This window comes from Phocoena phocoena, chromosome 14, assembly GCF_963924675.1.
Source record: "Phocoena phocoena chromosome 14, mPhoPho1.1, whole genome shotgun sequence".
Taxonomy (NCBI): domain Eukaryota; kingdom Metazoa; phylum Chordata; class Mammalia; order Artiodactyla; family Phocoenidae; genus Phocoena; species Phocoena phocoena.
Genome location: NC_089232.1, coordinates 604206 through 617550, shown reverse-complemented (window position 1 = coordinate 617550; position 13345 = coordinate 604206). Strand labels below are relative to the sequence as shown.

General features: G+C 57.0%; 1 protein-coding gene and 1 pseudogene across 1 annotated transcript in view; one reads left to right on the top strand and one right to left on the bottom strand.

Annotated features, from left to right (window-relative positions):
• Nucleotides 1-293: 293 nt before the first annotated feature.
• On the bottom strand, nt 294-1593 carry LOC136134107 (collagen, type I, alpha 1a-like; annotated as a pseudogene).
• The window catches only part of SH3RF3 (SH3 domain containing ring finger 3), a 201904-nt gene continuing 190150 nt past the window's right edge, over nt 1592-13345 (top strand). Inside the window, exon 1 of the mRNA XM_065891475.1 lies at nt 1592-2113. Within this exon, the coding sequence (XP_065747547.1) occupies nt 1592-2113 (522 nt within the window). The remainder of the gene's footprint in view (nt 2114-13345) is intronic.

Genomic DNA, 13345 nt, shown 5'->3' with positions numbered 1-13345 from the left:
CCGTAGGCACTGGGGATATTACAGTGTAAAAATATGTGGCTTGTAGGGAGCTGGTATCATAGTGGACTGTGACCTTTTCCACGCATTCGGTTCTGGAGACAAAAACATTAACAAAATCCAGCCACAATGATTTCATAACTATGAGCCTCACCTTCCTCACACGCAAAATGGGGTTAAAATAATTACCCGACAGGGCCGCTTAGAGGATTAAATAAAAAGATGCACGTTCGTGGCATTGAAGCCTCAACAAGTATTACTTTCTCCCTGGAAAGTCAAAAAAGCTACACTTAGCTTCACAAACCGCAAGACAGCCTGACCGACCGGGAGTAGGGCCCTCGCGCCCTTCTGTTGTAGCCCCCTTTCGGAGATGTGCACGGTCCAGCGTCCTGCCCTGGACCAGGCTGCGCCGACCCCGGACTGGGCCCAGAGCGGCCACGAGGGGGCAGCGCTCGGCAGGGAATCTGTGCCACCGGCCGCGGCCCCGCGGCCCCCGGGCCTCCGTGCGCTCTTGCGTCGCTCTGACGCGCCCGAAGGCGGGCGCCGGGAAGGAGACCGCGTCTCCCCTCGCCTGCGCCTCCCGAGAAGGGGGTCGAGCGCGTCCCCAAGGGCACACTGCGCGAGGCTGCGGTCCGGCGGGCAGCGGCGCAGTCTTGGACGCGCGTCGCCGGGAGGACCCCAGCGCCCTCCCCTCCGCTCCGCCCGGCGCCCCGCGCCCACCCCGGCTCCGGAGCTGTCACTTCCGCGCGCCGCCGGGTAGGGGACCGGGCCGTCGTCGAGGAGGATGCCCGGGTGTTGGCTGCGTCCCCAGGCTCCTGGCCGGCGCTGCCCAGGGAGGCGGTCCGCATAGCGCCGCCCAAACTTTCCTTCGCGGCGGCGTCAGGCGGAAACATCCCGCTCCGAGGCTCACGGAGAGCGAAGGGAGGCTCGGGCGCCAGAGGGGACAGGCCCGGGCCTGCGCAGGAGAGCGCCCCGGAGTTCCTGGGGACCCTGGAGGCGCCCTAACGGCAGGACTGGTGGCTGCGTGCGCCCAGGCGGAGGCAGCTCCAGGGCGCAGCTGCCCCTTCCCCGTGCCCCGCAGTGACCGTGACCTCCGCGCGCTCCCCGCGCACGTGCTCGCGGCCGAGGACGAGGAGGGGTCCCGCTGCGCCAGCTGGGCAGCCGCTCGCGGGCAGGCCAAGGGCGCACAGAGGCGGTGCGGGGGAGCGCGCACGCTGCGCCCCCGCCTTCACGGCATCGGACTGGCCACTGCGAGAGCAGAGCCGCCGGGTGTTGTGCCCGACAGGCAGAGCCGCTGGATCCCGTTTGGGGCGGACTCGCGGAGGGACAGGTGTAGCCCGCATTCGGGGGCGCCTCGCGCCGAAGAACTGGGTGGGCTCGGCGGCCCGGAGGGGGCTCGCGGGGCTCGGAGCTCCGGTCCCTGCCACGCAGGCCGGTTGGCACTATTTGGCGCTGCCAGCCGCACAGAGGGAAGTCGCAGCGCAGCCCGGTTCCCCAGCGGCTGCTCGGGCGCGACCCTGGCGCCCACTGCCCGCGGCGGCCTCCGCAACGGCCCCGGGACCTAGAGGTGCGCGCCGCCGCCGGCGCCGCCCCCATGCTGCTCGGAGCGCCCAGGCTGTGCGCGTCCAGGGCGGCCGCCGCTGCGCAGAGCGAGGGCGACGGCGACAGGCTGGGCGGGGACATGGACGAGTCGTCGCTCCTGGACCTGCTGGAGTGCTCCGTGTGCCTGGAGCGCCTGGATACGACGGCCAAGGTGCTGCCCTGCCAGCACACCTTCTGCCGCCGCTGCCTGGAGAGCATCGTGTGCTCGCGCCACGAGCTGCGCTGCCCCGAGTGCCGCATCCTCGTGGGCTGCGGCGTGGACGAACTGCCCGCCAACATCCTGCTGGTGCGCCTGCTGGACGGCATCCGCCAGCGGCCCCGCGCCGGCACCAGCCCTGGCAGCAGCCCACCCGCGCGTCCTGGTCCGGGCCCCGGCCCCGGTTCGGGAGCGGCCTCGGCGCTCGCGGGTCCCGGGGGCAGCGCCTCTGGCTCCCCGGTTCTCCTCCCCGCGGCGACCAGCGCCAACGCCAGCCTGCGCGAGCTGGCAGCCAGCAGGAGCGCGCCCCCAGCAAAGGTGGGTATGCGCTTCGCCGAGGTGTGAGTCTGTTGGTGGGGGGAGGGCGGCGAGGAAGGGCAGGGGACCAGAGGTGCTACGCGATGGCCTTCTTTCTCGACTTGCTTCCCTCCAGGGACTCCGTGAGTGTACCCTTCCAAGTCCTACTTGGCAACTCTTGGACATCACGTGCTCCCCTCCCGCCCCCTCCCCTTTGAACTTCTCTTTGGCACCTGCCGTTGGCCCATCCTCTCCCCTGGAATCCCTTTCCGCCTGCACTTGCTCTGTGGTGGCCTGTGCGTGTGTGGCAACCCCCTGCCCTCCCTGAGGCGGCCAAGGCTCCCTGCCCCCCTGCTCCCCTTCAGTCCCTCGCAAGGCTGGGCCTCTTTCCCCACCTTTTAACTTTGCTGGGCCCTCCATCTCCCCAGACACAGCCTTCTTCTCTTGGACCCCCAGACCAGCTCTCCCCACACCCTCGCCCGCCTGGACTGAAGTTAGCACCTAGTGTTTTCCCAGGTTCTGGCAGCTGGGAAGATGGTGGGCCTCCTGCCTGGTGTCTGGCCAGGGAGGACCTGGCAGAGGCAAGTGAGTGCCTGGGTTGCAAGAACGCAAAGTACAAGCTCCTTTAGCAGGAGGGGAGAAGTTAACCTGGAGCCCAGGAATGCTTGGCTCAGCCCTTCTGAACTTGGCCCCTGGTCCTCCCCTGGGTTCTCAGGCCCATTGTGTTTCCACTGGGTTGCTATTTGAGGGGTGTGTGTGTGTGTGTGTGTGTGTGTGTGTGTGCGTGCGTGCAGCTACATTGTACAGCATGGACTGCTTCTGTTTCAAAGACCTTATCTTGAGGGTTCCGGTGATTTGGTTTCAAGAGCTACTTAGAGTGTGTCATTTCACACCCTCGGCCACCTTGGGCACTGTTGCTGGAGGGAGGAGAGCCCGTGGGATGCTGGTTTAAGTGAGAAACAAGGAACTACTCATGTTTTGTGTTTTCTTTAAATGTAGAAAAGCTTGAAAAGCTTGTTGATTTATTGCAAATACCATTCACTTTAGAAAGCACAACCGTGTCCCTCTACTTCTGACCTTTTAAAGATCTGGTGGTGTATAAACCATTTAAATAATCTTTCCCAAATGTGAAGTGCTGAGGTGAGGGGAAGGTTCTCCATCCAAATTGCTCAACACTGCAGTGTCTCTGAGGTTAGGAACTTAAGCCCTTGAGTGTTCAGCTTTGGAGTTAAAAGTCAGGCTTTGCCACACTGGGCTTTTCCTATAGATCAGGGAAATGGAGGCTCAGGGAGAATGCCTGTTCTCAAGTCAAGAATAGTCAAGGGATGTTTATAAATGGGATCACTGCTGAAGGGGAGTTGATGTTAATTTATTTGGTTTTAACTGTGATTAAATCCAGTTACAAGTGTTCTTATTACAGATTTTCAAACTTTTCTTTCCTGCCTTGCTGTTATTATCTAAATTAAAGGTCTTCATTTGCAAAATAACCAGGTTACTTCCTCCTGCTCGGAGAACTAAATGATTTTTGGAATGACGCTTCTAGTGGGGACGTTTCGTGAATCGTGTTTATCAGGAGGGCGGCGGTAACAACTGGCCTTGAGGCAGCTCTTGGGCTCCGTGGCATTTGTGGCATTTAAAGACGTTTGTGAAGGGGCTGAACTTACAACTTTTATTCATAACACTTAGTACCAGGGAATTAATAATTTTTGGTCGCCCGGATTTTGGGATGATTGGTAGACTTTCTCTCTGGACACATACATACAGCTAACAGACTATGTCCAGGGCTGTCTGAGCCCAGCGGACTCTGGACCACATTTCCTTTTTTCCTGTGTTATCTCAGTGTGACCCTCGGTCCTTTCTTCCAGGTCCCGCTCGCCAGGGGGACTAAGCTTGGGTCCTAGGAACAGTCTGAATTAAATCCGATATTACATTTGATCATTTTCAGAGAGGAAAGAAAAAGTAGTGGCCCTGTAGACTGTAGTATCATCTAGCCTTTAATCTACGGATTTTCACTAGTCATTGGGAGCCTTTTTGGGCAACCAGACGTCCCGCATAGAGGGCTGCACTGTAAGCAGGGCTGTGAGTGTGGCGGGCAAAGCCTTCATCTGAGCATCACTTCCAAATAGGCTCTGGTACTTGACTGTCCACTGGATTAAGTCCTGGGCCCGGGTGTTGCCGCGTGCTGTGTAATAGATGGGCACTCGTTATCAACGGGTACCATATATGCCTTAGTAGTAGGTGACCGTAAATATAAGACAGCCCCGTTTCCCAGTGAGATGCTGCTCCAACCTTCCTTTGGGATGTGTGGACGTTTTAGGTGGGTAGATTAGCAGGTATCCGCTTAAATGTTTGTTAATTTAGTGACAGGTAGCTGCTGGGAATGTACTCACTCCGTTTGGTTCCCGAAGCACTTTCCACACCTCTCACTCACATCTTTCACCGGTGTTGCCTGGACCCTCCAGCCCGGTGGGCGGAGCTCTGCTTTCACCTGTGCCTCTGAGGCAGGCATCAGGGATCAGTTAATTATGCTACCCTGGAACTTTTACACCGTGTTACGGCGCCCCAAGGCTGGCAAATGCTTGCCGTGCTGTGCTGGCACCCAGAGCCGCCTTAGCCCTTTGAATGCGCTGCCGTCGCAATTGCTGAGTTTCTTGGCCTAATCTGTTTTTTGTTCTGTTTTACGGTTTTGCAAGGTGACCCCTTAAACACCCTAACTACATTGATGGAGGTTTTCAGCGCAACTTGTCTTTCCGAGAGGGGAGTAATTCAGAGAGTACTTTTTAATGTGTCTGAACAAGGCTCTAATATACCAGACAGTTCCAAATTTTTGGTGATTATTTTGGTGGGAATCCCTTGCCTTACGTTTGGCATACACAGCTTTTGCTATGTACCTGCACTGGGCCGGGCACCATCCTGGGTGAGCCAGGCAGGTGTGTCCCCGATGGAGCTGGCGTTAGGGGCCGAAGCCGCTGTGCTCTCAGGAGGTTCCTGTGGGCACGGGGCAGGTGTCGGCCAGAGTTCTGTGAAGGTTAGAGGGAGGACGTCATCGCAGTCAAAGACCTCTGGAAGGCTTGGGTAAGGCTCTTGCTGATGGGAAACAGCGCCAGAGCCTGTTTAGTTTGCCTGCAGGTACTTGGGGATGTTTAAGTTGGAAACCTGTGTATCTCTCGGCCAGTGTGACTGGGACCCAGTAATGAGAGAGTGGAGTGAATCACACAAATGATGTCTATTAGACATTTTATCTCACAAACACACACGTATAATAACTCGCCATTTTTTGGATGCAGGATCTGGACTGTTCTTTGCATTCTAACCTGTCTTTCAGTCACAACCTGTGATTTCCTATTTGTTTCTTTCAAGTGGACTGAGAACTAAGAGACTTTCCAGAAGTTCTGAGTGGAGCACCTTCCGGATTTTAAACAATCCCCCCTCAGTGTGTTCTGGTTTTGTTCCTGCTGACGTGACAGTTTTAAAGCTGTCTCTCTTTGCTGAGTCTTTCCTAAGCAGTCACCTTGGTTTTCCAAGGAGTGACTTCTTGTGCACTTAGATTTCTTTGGTTTGGATACTATTTAACTAGAGTTTATGTTTATATGTAAGTATGTAAGCACACTTGCATCAATATGCTTGGGAATCCAGACTCCCTGAGCAGGAGTGATGGCCTGGGCAGTGGCTGGCCAGGCGGCAGCCCTCTGTAGGGTGGACGCCCTGGCCGTCCGGTGCAGGGTTAGGGTCAGGACGTGACTGCGTCGTGGGGGTGGGCGGCTGTGGCTTGGTCTGGGGTGTAACGGGGACTCCAGAGAAGAGGCCTGGAGGCCTCATGGAAGCCAGGCAGCTCCCGGGACGGCAGACGGTGGTGACCGTGGTCACTGTGACGCCAGGGCAGACGCCGGCCTTTGTGACAGGTGAGTCACGGCAAGTCCTTCGGGATGTGTTTTCAGAAGGGCGGTGGGATGCGTGACTGTTGATGGAGCGTCTGTTGTGTGCAGGGTGGGCCGGGCGGTGTAAGTGTGTCTCCTCGCTTACCGACCGCAGCTCAGAGAGGCAGCTGGTTAGGACACGGGAAGCTGAGCTCCGAGACCCCATCGCTCAGGGACACTGGAGTTGGGGTGACCTTGAAAGGTGAACTCTGTACGCACCGGCTAACTGGCTTCCTGGTTAGACGCCTCTCCCTACCACGAACCTGGTTAATTAGAGACCCTGGTCCCAAACCAAGTGGCCTGGGCCCGGAGGTCCACTCTGCACGCGGCTGCAGCTGCTTTTGGCTCGGCTGCTGTGGGCGGGCTGGTGTGGAGTGCGGTGGAGGGGGTCCCCGGGGAGTGCGGTGGCTTTGGGAGCAGGTCACTGGCAGCCGTAGGTCTGGAGTCCGGGGTGCCTGGGGTTTGTCCGGGGCTCCGTTCTGTCCTCAGGGATGCATCCTCATCCATCCTTCTGCTCTGCCACCATCCTGGTGTCACCCCAGCCCCACCCAGGGGTCTCCAGGTTAGATGCAGGGGCCTTGGGCATCTCATCCGAGTGACATTCCGAGAGGCCAAGTGGTCACTCTCCAAGTTGGGGAGCAGACCTGACTTGGCCATCCGGCCGGAGCCCGGACCAGCCCATCTCTGGGGGCTTTGGGACCCAGGACCACCTCCCCCTGAGGCTGCAGCCCCTCCCCACCGGCATCCCAGACTAGGCGACAGAGGGATCCCTGGGCTCCTCAGGGTCCTGTGAGGATGGAGGGTAGGGGACTTGGTGGGCAGCCAGGACTGGCACGGGGTGGGGTGTGTGTTAATCGCTTGGCAGATGGTTTAGCTTTTCTGGGCCTTCTTATCAGTGAGTGAGGGCACCTGTCTGCTTTACTGGGTGACAGAGGCAATGCAGGTGCAGGCTTAGCGCACCCTGTGGGCCGTTGGCTCGGTGCCACCACTAACATGCATCTTGAATCACCACTGAGGTGCGCTCCACAGGCCCACCTCACTGCTAGTGGGGTCAGTATACGGTGTCCTAAATTACGGGTGTGTGTGTGTGTGTGTGTGTGTGTGTGTGTGTGTGTGAGAGAGAGAGAGAGAGAGAGAGAGAGAGAGAGAGATGCATGTTGTGCCTCTAGGTTCAAAGTCTGCCGAGTTCCCATGACTGGATTGTTGAGTGTTGATGAGCGTCTAGCCAAGGGCTTGAATCTGTTTCACCTTTAAATGGCTTCCAGGTTTTATCTTTGTTATGGAGGTAGCGTGCTTGATCCTTATAAGTGTCTTTAAAATGAGAAGAAGTCCAAAAGCTCATCTGCTTTAAGGAGGGCATCCGGGAACGTAATCCTGCTCGGTGCGACACACTGGTCGGGGCTCTGCTGAGAGGGAAGCATAGCGAGCTCGTCTGCAGGACGGGTGGCCCATCTACACCTCCCTTGTGTGCAGGACGGACTCACACTGTTGTTCCTTCATCCAGCGTTTGAGGCTCGCCAGAGCAGGACGAGATTGCGTCTCAATGATACAGTTGTTTCAAGGGTGCGCTTCAGTTCAATCTGTATTTAACTTTATTTTCGCAGTTAATGTGCTCTTTTTCAAGGTACGTTTTTGAAATAAAACATCAAGGATTCAGTTAGGGAGAGATGCTCTTTATGGCGCTTGAAGAGACAAAGGTCAGTTTTTGTCAGATTTGCCTTCCTTGGTGGATCTTCGGATTTGAAGAATTTGATGCACGTGTGATGTCTGTCCTGTTGGAATCCTAAATCACCTTGAAAGACGAGGGTGTCAGAGGTGTCAGCTGTGGGGAATGGTTTAAGAACTGTGACATGTCTCCCTTCTCCCTCTGAGCAAAGTTGGAATAAAAAGTGTGTGGAGCAGCAGCTCGATGCAGATTCTACGCACAGGCTGCATCTTTGAGCTGGACTCTGGCCGCGTTGGCGTGTGGGTGATGAGTGACACTGGTTCTCTCGCCTGCCGAGTGTTTGTGGTGGGAATGAGTCCACGGCGCTCATCTGCAAACAGAAGACACTGGGATCTCGGCTCTTCTACTTCCGGGACGTGTGTGTGCTGCTCCCGTGAATGTATGTGAGTTTCGGTGAATTAGAATTCGCTGCGGGAATTCAGGTCAACAGAAGCAGTGAGTGACATCTAGAAACACGCCGGCACCAGAAGCAGGTGTGAGTCGTTGTGGAGCCGAGGGGCTAGGGACAGGAGGGTGGGTTTTGGGCGGTGCCGAGCCGGGCGGGAGCCCTGGGGGCACGGGGGGCCATCACACAGCCGTGCAGGTGGGCCGGTGATGCATGTCTCTCTACTTCACTGAATGCATATCTGAGGACCTACTATGTACCAGCACCAGGTACTTGGGGTAAGAATTATTTTGGCCTAGGAAGTGGCACAGTTTGCCTGCCACCTCACCAGCAAACGCAGCACGAAGCGCATCTGAAACAGCGGAGACGTCCCGGCAGCAACAGCTGGTGTGCGTTCATTTCTCCTACACGCAAAGCTGAAGTACCACCACCTTGTCCCTCCACGTGTTCCAGAGACTTCTACATAAGACATACGTATCTACTGTTTATGGATAAACTGTTGGATTCCTTAACTCTTTATAATCATCCTCCCATTCTACATGAGCTAAAAATTGCACCTGTTTCCCCTCCCCAAGCCCGTCCGAAGGTAACGAGAGCCAGTGTGTTCGTACAGCGTGAGGTGTCAGGACCGGAGGGGCACGTGGCCTGTGCCCTGTTAACAGCACCTGGAAACAGACCACCAGTGAGCACAGAGGTGGCATCTCGCTGGTGGAGTGTGACCTGGTCTGGTGACAGAGAAGGGGAAGGTCACACAGGGCGCTGCTTCTCCCAGCGGGGTTGCTGCGGTGGCCACAGACGTCCCTGATGGCACCTGGCGATGCGCTTTATGTTAACGTATGTTTCCTTTAATGATCTCTTCTATTTATGCCAAGCGGTCCACTAAAAAAATTATGGCAGTTACGTGAGGTTTGATTTGGAACAGATTTAAATAAAAAGTAAGTCAGATTTAAAGTAAGTGTGAGGATGAGACCTGGATGACTAGTTTGGATAAAAACTGCCTGGAGTCCTAGAATGACCAGAGCTCATTTTCCCTGAGCAGCTTGACTTTTACCTTTTCATCCCCTGGCTTGCTCTGCGCCTGAGATGCTGGGGCCTGGGCTGCATTTGTGCTGAGGGTCTGTAGGATGGAGAAGTTGAATGAGGTAAGTGTGAGAAGCAGGACAGCACTTTATGCTTGGAAGCCAACGTTTGGGTTTTCAACTCAAATAGCAAGTGTGAAAACTTGGGATTTGTTTGAGGCTGAAAATATAAATGGGCAAGAAGTTTTAAAAGTGACATGTGTCCACCTGCAGCCAGGGGCCCACCTGGCCTGGAGTCATGTTCGTGTCCAGGAGCCTGTCAGGTGCCAGGCCAGGATCTGGACACAGCAGAAAAGTGGCACAAGGTTCTGAACTAAGAGGTGGGTGTGGGGCAAAGGACATGGTCAGGCAGGCTCTCCCGGCACCCTTCGTGCCTGGAGCTGAGGGCTGTGGGTGAGACAGGTGGGACGGGGAGACAGGTGAGCCTGGGCCTCTGGGCTGGTCCCGTGCTCACGGCAGGGCTGTCTGATGAGCTGAGTGGAAGGGCCGGCCCTGGAATTGACATCTTCTGGGAATTGGGGTCGTCTTTGATTTTCCCCCTTCACCTGTGTCTGCGTCACCAAGTTTTATCATGACTCCCGGGAGGGACAGTTAACATCTTCCTTTCTGCCCCTGCAACACCAGCCGGGTCCCTGCCGGCCAAACTCCCCACCGGTGCCGCCGTCCCCCGTCCGCTGTGCCCCCAGCCGGGTGACCGCCCTGCGATGCCGTTTGGACCACAGGTGCCCTCCGCTCTCTGGGCAGGTTCTAGGTCCCTGTCCTGACCCACCTGGGCCCCAGCTGCACGGCCAGTAACTGTCCTGCTCTCCCTTCCCTCTGGGCGTTTGCCCTTGGCTTGCGTCAGACCAGCACCTTCTCCAGCGCCGAGCGCAGGTGTGCTTTGTGTCAGACCAGCACCTTCTCCTGCGCCGAGCGCAGGTGTGTCCGCGCCTCCTTCCCGCGTCCCTGGGCTGCTGCAGAGGAGCACCCACACGTGGTCTGTCCCGCTTCTTACGCCCCCGCCCGGCTGCCCTGCCCTCACTGTCTGTCCCCCATGTACCTCCCGGTGCGCACGGGCCCTGTGCACCCCCGGAGCCAGTCTCCTACATTCTCAGTGAACGTCTGTGCTCCAGAACCTATTTCCTGATGGCCTTCGGGGTCTTGGGTCTTTTCACCCGTGCACATTGCAAGTTCATCAGGGTCAGGCCCGTGCCATTCCCTGGGTCTGCGCCCTGCGCAGGAGCGGGGCCTTGGCAGCCGGGACAGGTGATGGTTATCGGTGCACGTGGGCTGCCTGGGGCCAGGCTGATGCCCCCTCCACACACCCTCGAGGTGCGCCTGGGCCCGTGCTGGGCGCGGTGTGACCTCTGTGCTGTGGAGTCCTCATCTGCAAGGTGCTGACCAGGCAGAGTGTGGGCACCGGGGCACCTCAAGGCTGTGGCCTGGCGGCTTCCTACCTAGAAGGAGCCGGGAGGGCCCCGGCTGTGCGTGAGCACCTCGGAACCTCTGCTGGCAGGGCTGGCGGGGCTGGCGGGGCTGGTGTTACTCTTGAGCCTTGAGTTTTCATTGTAATAAGTATCGGAATGGATGACCCCCAACGGAGTTGGGCTGGGAGCCCGGGGAGGGGCCTGGGGGCAAGGGCTGGGGGACCCGCAGAGTCTGCACCTGGATGTTTGCTTGCGATCCCTTCTCCCCAAGCTTGGGATGTCCCTCTCATCTCATTCTGCCTCACCCACTGGAGCCACACACTCTGGGGTGTTCGGGATAAAGTAACGGACCGCCCCGCTTCAGCTCACTCTGCTCCCAGTGTCCCCAGCCGGGGAGGGGACTGGAAGCCTCACCCACCCAGGGGAGTCACTGGCTGTGGGCGGGAGGGCTGGGCTCTCCCTTTCTTCTGGTTTCTATTCCTTTTTCACTCTTGGTGGCCCTGGAGTGAGTCAGAGAGTGGGCCTTCCTTTTGTCCAAAAGAGAGAGGTGTTGGCTGTACCTCCTTAGAAGGAGAAAGAAATGGCCGAAATGCCTGTTCCTTGGAATCACAGCTATCGGTGCCACTGGGAGGCTTGTTAGCAGGACGTGAGTCCAGAGAGCCGCTGCTGGGGCCCTCGGGGAGCAGGTGCACGGACAGCATGCTGCAGGCAGGACTGGGTCCACGCGCCACGGGCAGCCCGGGATGAGCTGTGATGCCTGCACGGCAGAGAAACGCTCTGCGTGTATTTGTTATTTCCCATCTGCTGCTTGGTCAACACACCTGATTCACGTTGAGTGGAAATCTTGCTGCCCTAAATGGAATTCTAAACACAGACCCACAAAGCGGCCAGAGGAAGATGTCGCGTCAATTATACAAGAGGGCGTACGTATGAGGCCTCACACTGTCACGATTCCCAGTTCTTTCAAAAGTGATTTATTCTTAATTGTCCACTGAGTGGTCTTTCTGGTTATATTTTTCTGATTCTAGGCCTTAGAGCACTTGGTTAAGTAACTTGAGTTTCTCTTGTGAGGTTAATCCTCAGCTGTTTAGGTAAATTGTCTGGAATTAGAGACTCACCTGTTCATTGTCACTCAGTAGTGAATACACTTCAATGTATGTAAGTGGATTCGTGTACATATATATATATATATACACACACGTATACTAATATATAGAAAGCATACATATATATGTATCATTTTATAAGTTACACATTTATAGTCATTAATTTGGTGGGCAGTTCATCCCTTTGAATGAAAGTTTGGGGACTAGCTGACCTCTGCCGACCTTAGTTTGCTTGAAATGTGTCGTGTGCCGAGAAAGCCCATCCAGCTGGACCGTTGTGTCCTCTGGCGACAGGAAAGGCCTGTCCATGCCTGCAGCCTGTCTGTCCCCGCGGGTCCCTCTGGCTCTACCGCCAGCTGCCGCGGGACTCGGGCAGCGCTGGCCTTCTGGGTGCGGCCCAGGCGGAGCGCATGGCATGAAGGGCCTGGACGTGCGGCCACGCGGGTGGAGGCCCGAGTGTCGCCAGCTGTCACTGTGCTACGTGGGGCCGGTAGAAAGCTGGCATCGTGCGATCGTGTCTTCTGGACAAGTTGGTGAGATGCTGGGGCTCGAGGTGTGTGTGCCAGTGTCTGCAGGTGCAGGTGGACACTTGTGACAAATGGAGCGAGGTTTGCGTAACTGGCTCTGGGGACCGTGGTTGCCCATGGGGCCGTTTTGATGAGTGATGGGCCCCATTAGATCACAGTAAGATGCTCGATGATGTATAATTAAAGATGGCATTAGTCAGGCAGAAACCGCAGCATTTAAAGACGGGAAAGGGATCATTTCTAAGGCTGACACACGCATCCAGGACTTAGGAGACAGGACGCAATGGGGGCGTATTCGAAAGTGAAGCTGCTGCGCTGGTTACAGCTGGTGTTCTCTCAAGTCTCAGATATTTGCAGTGTCAGAGACCTCGCTGGTTTAAACATTTATTTTAGGTGAATCGACAGGCTGTGGAATGGTTCTGATTGGTGACTCTACCAAGGAAAAGCAGTCCTGTTTTTGTTCTTTGCGGAGCAGGCTGAGCCCAGGTGAGCTGTGGTCTGAGACCCCGTCTGCACTGTCCAGCTTCAGCTCCGAGGCCCTTCCTTCCTCTCTCCCTTCTCTGTTTATTCATCCGCGGGTGCTCTGGGCCCCGGGGCGGGGGAGGGGCGGGCAGCGGGCCCAGCGGCCTGGCTGAGCGCTGCCCCGGCCGTCGCCCACCTGACCGTTCCGACGTCTCCATCGGACGTTGGGAGCACCATCCGTCCCACTGGGCCTTGGCTCCTGGACTCGGTTTAATGAGAGCCTCCGTTGTTAATTAAGCATGCTGCTGTTTACATTCACCTTGACAGTCGTCTGCACTTGTAACCCCCTCAGCTCAGGGGTTCCCGCAGCGCCTCACCGACCACAGGTGCGGGGCTCCCTCCCTCAGGGACAGGCAGAGACAGGAGCTCGGGTCGCTGTCCCGAGTGCCTGCTCTGTGCCCCCCGCCTGTGTTCTGGGGGAGGAGGGCTGTGCATCCCCTCCGGGGGTCCACGCGGCTCTGTGACCTTGCAGAGGCTGACGTCCAGTCTCTGACCTCCTGGAGCTTAGGCTGCGGGCCTTATGGGGATGCGGCCAGGAGAGCGAGTGAAGTGGCAGCTGAACAAGCTCAGCTTCAGTGGAGACGT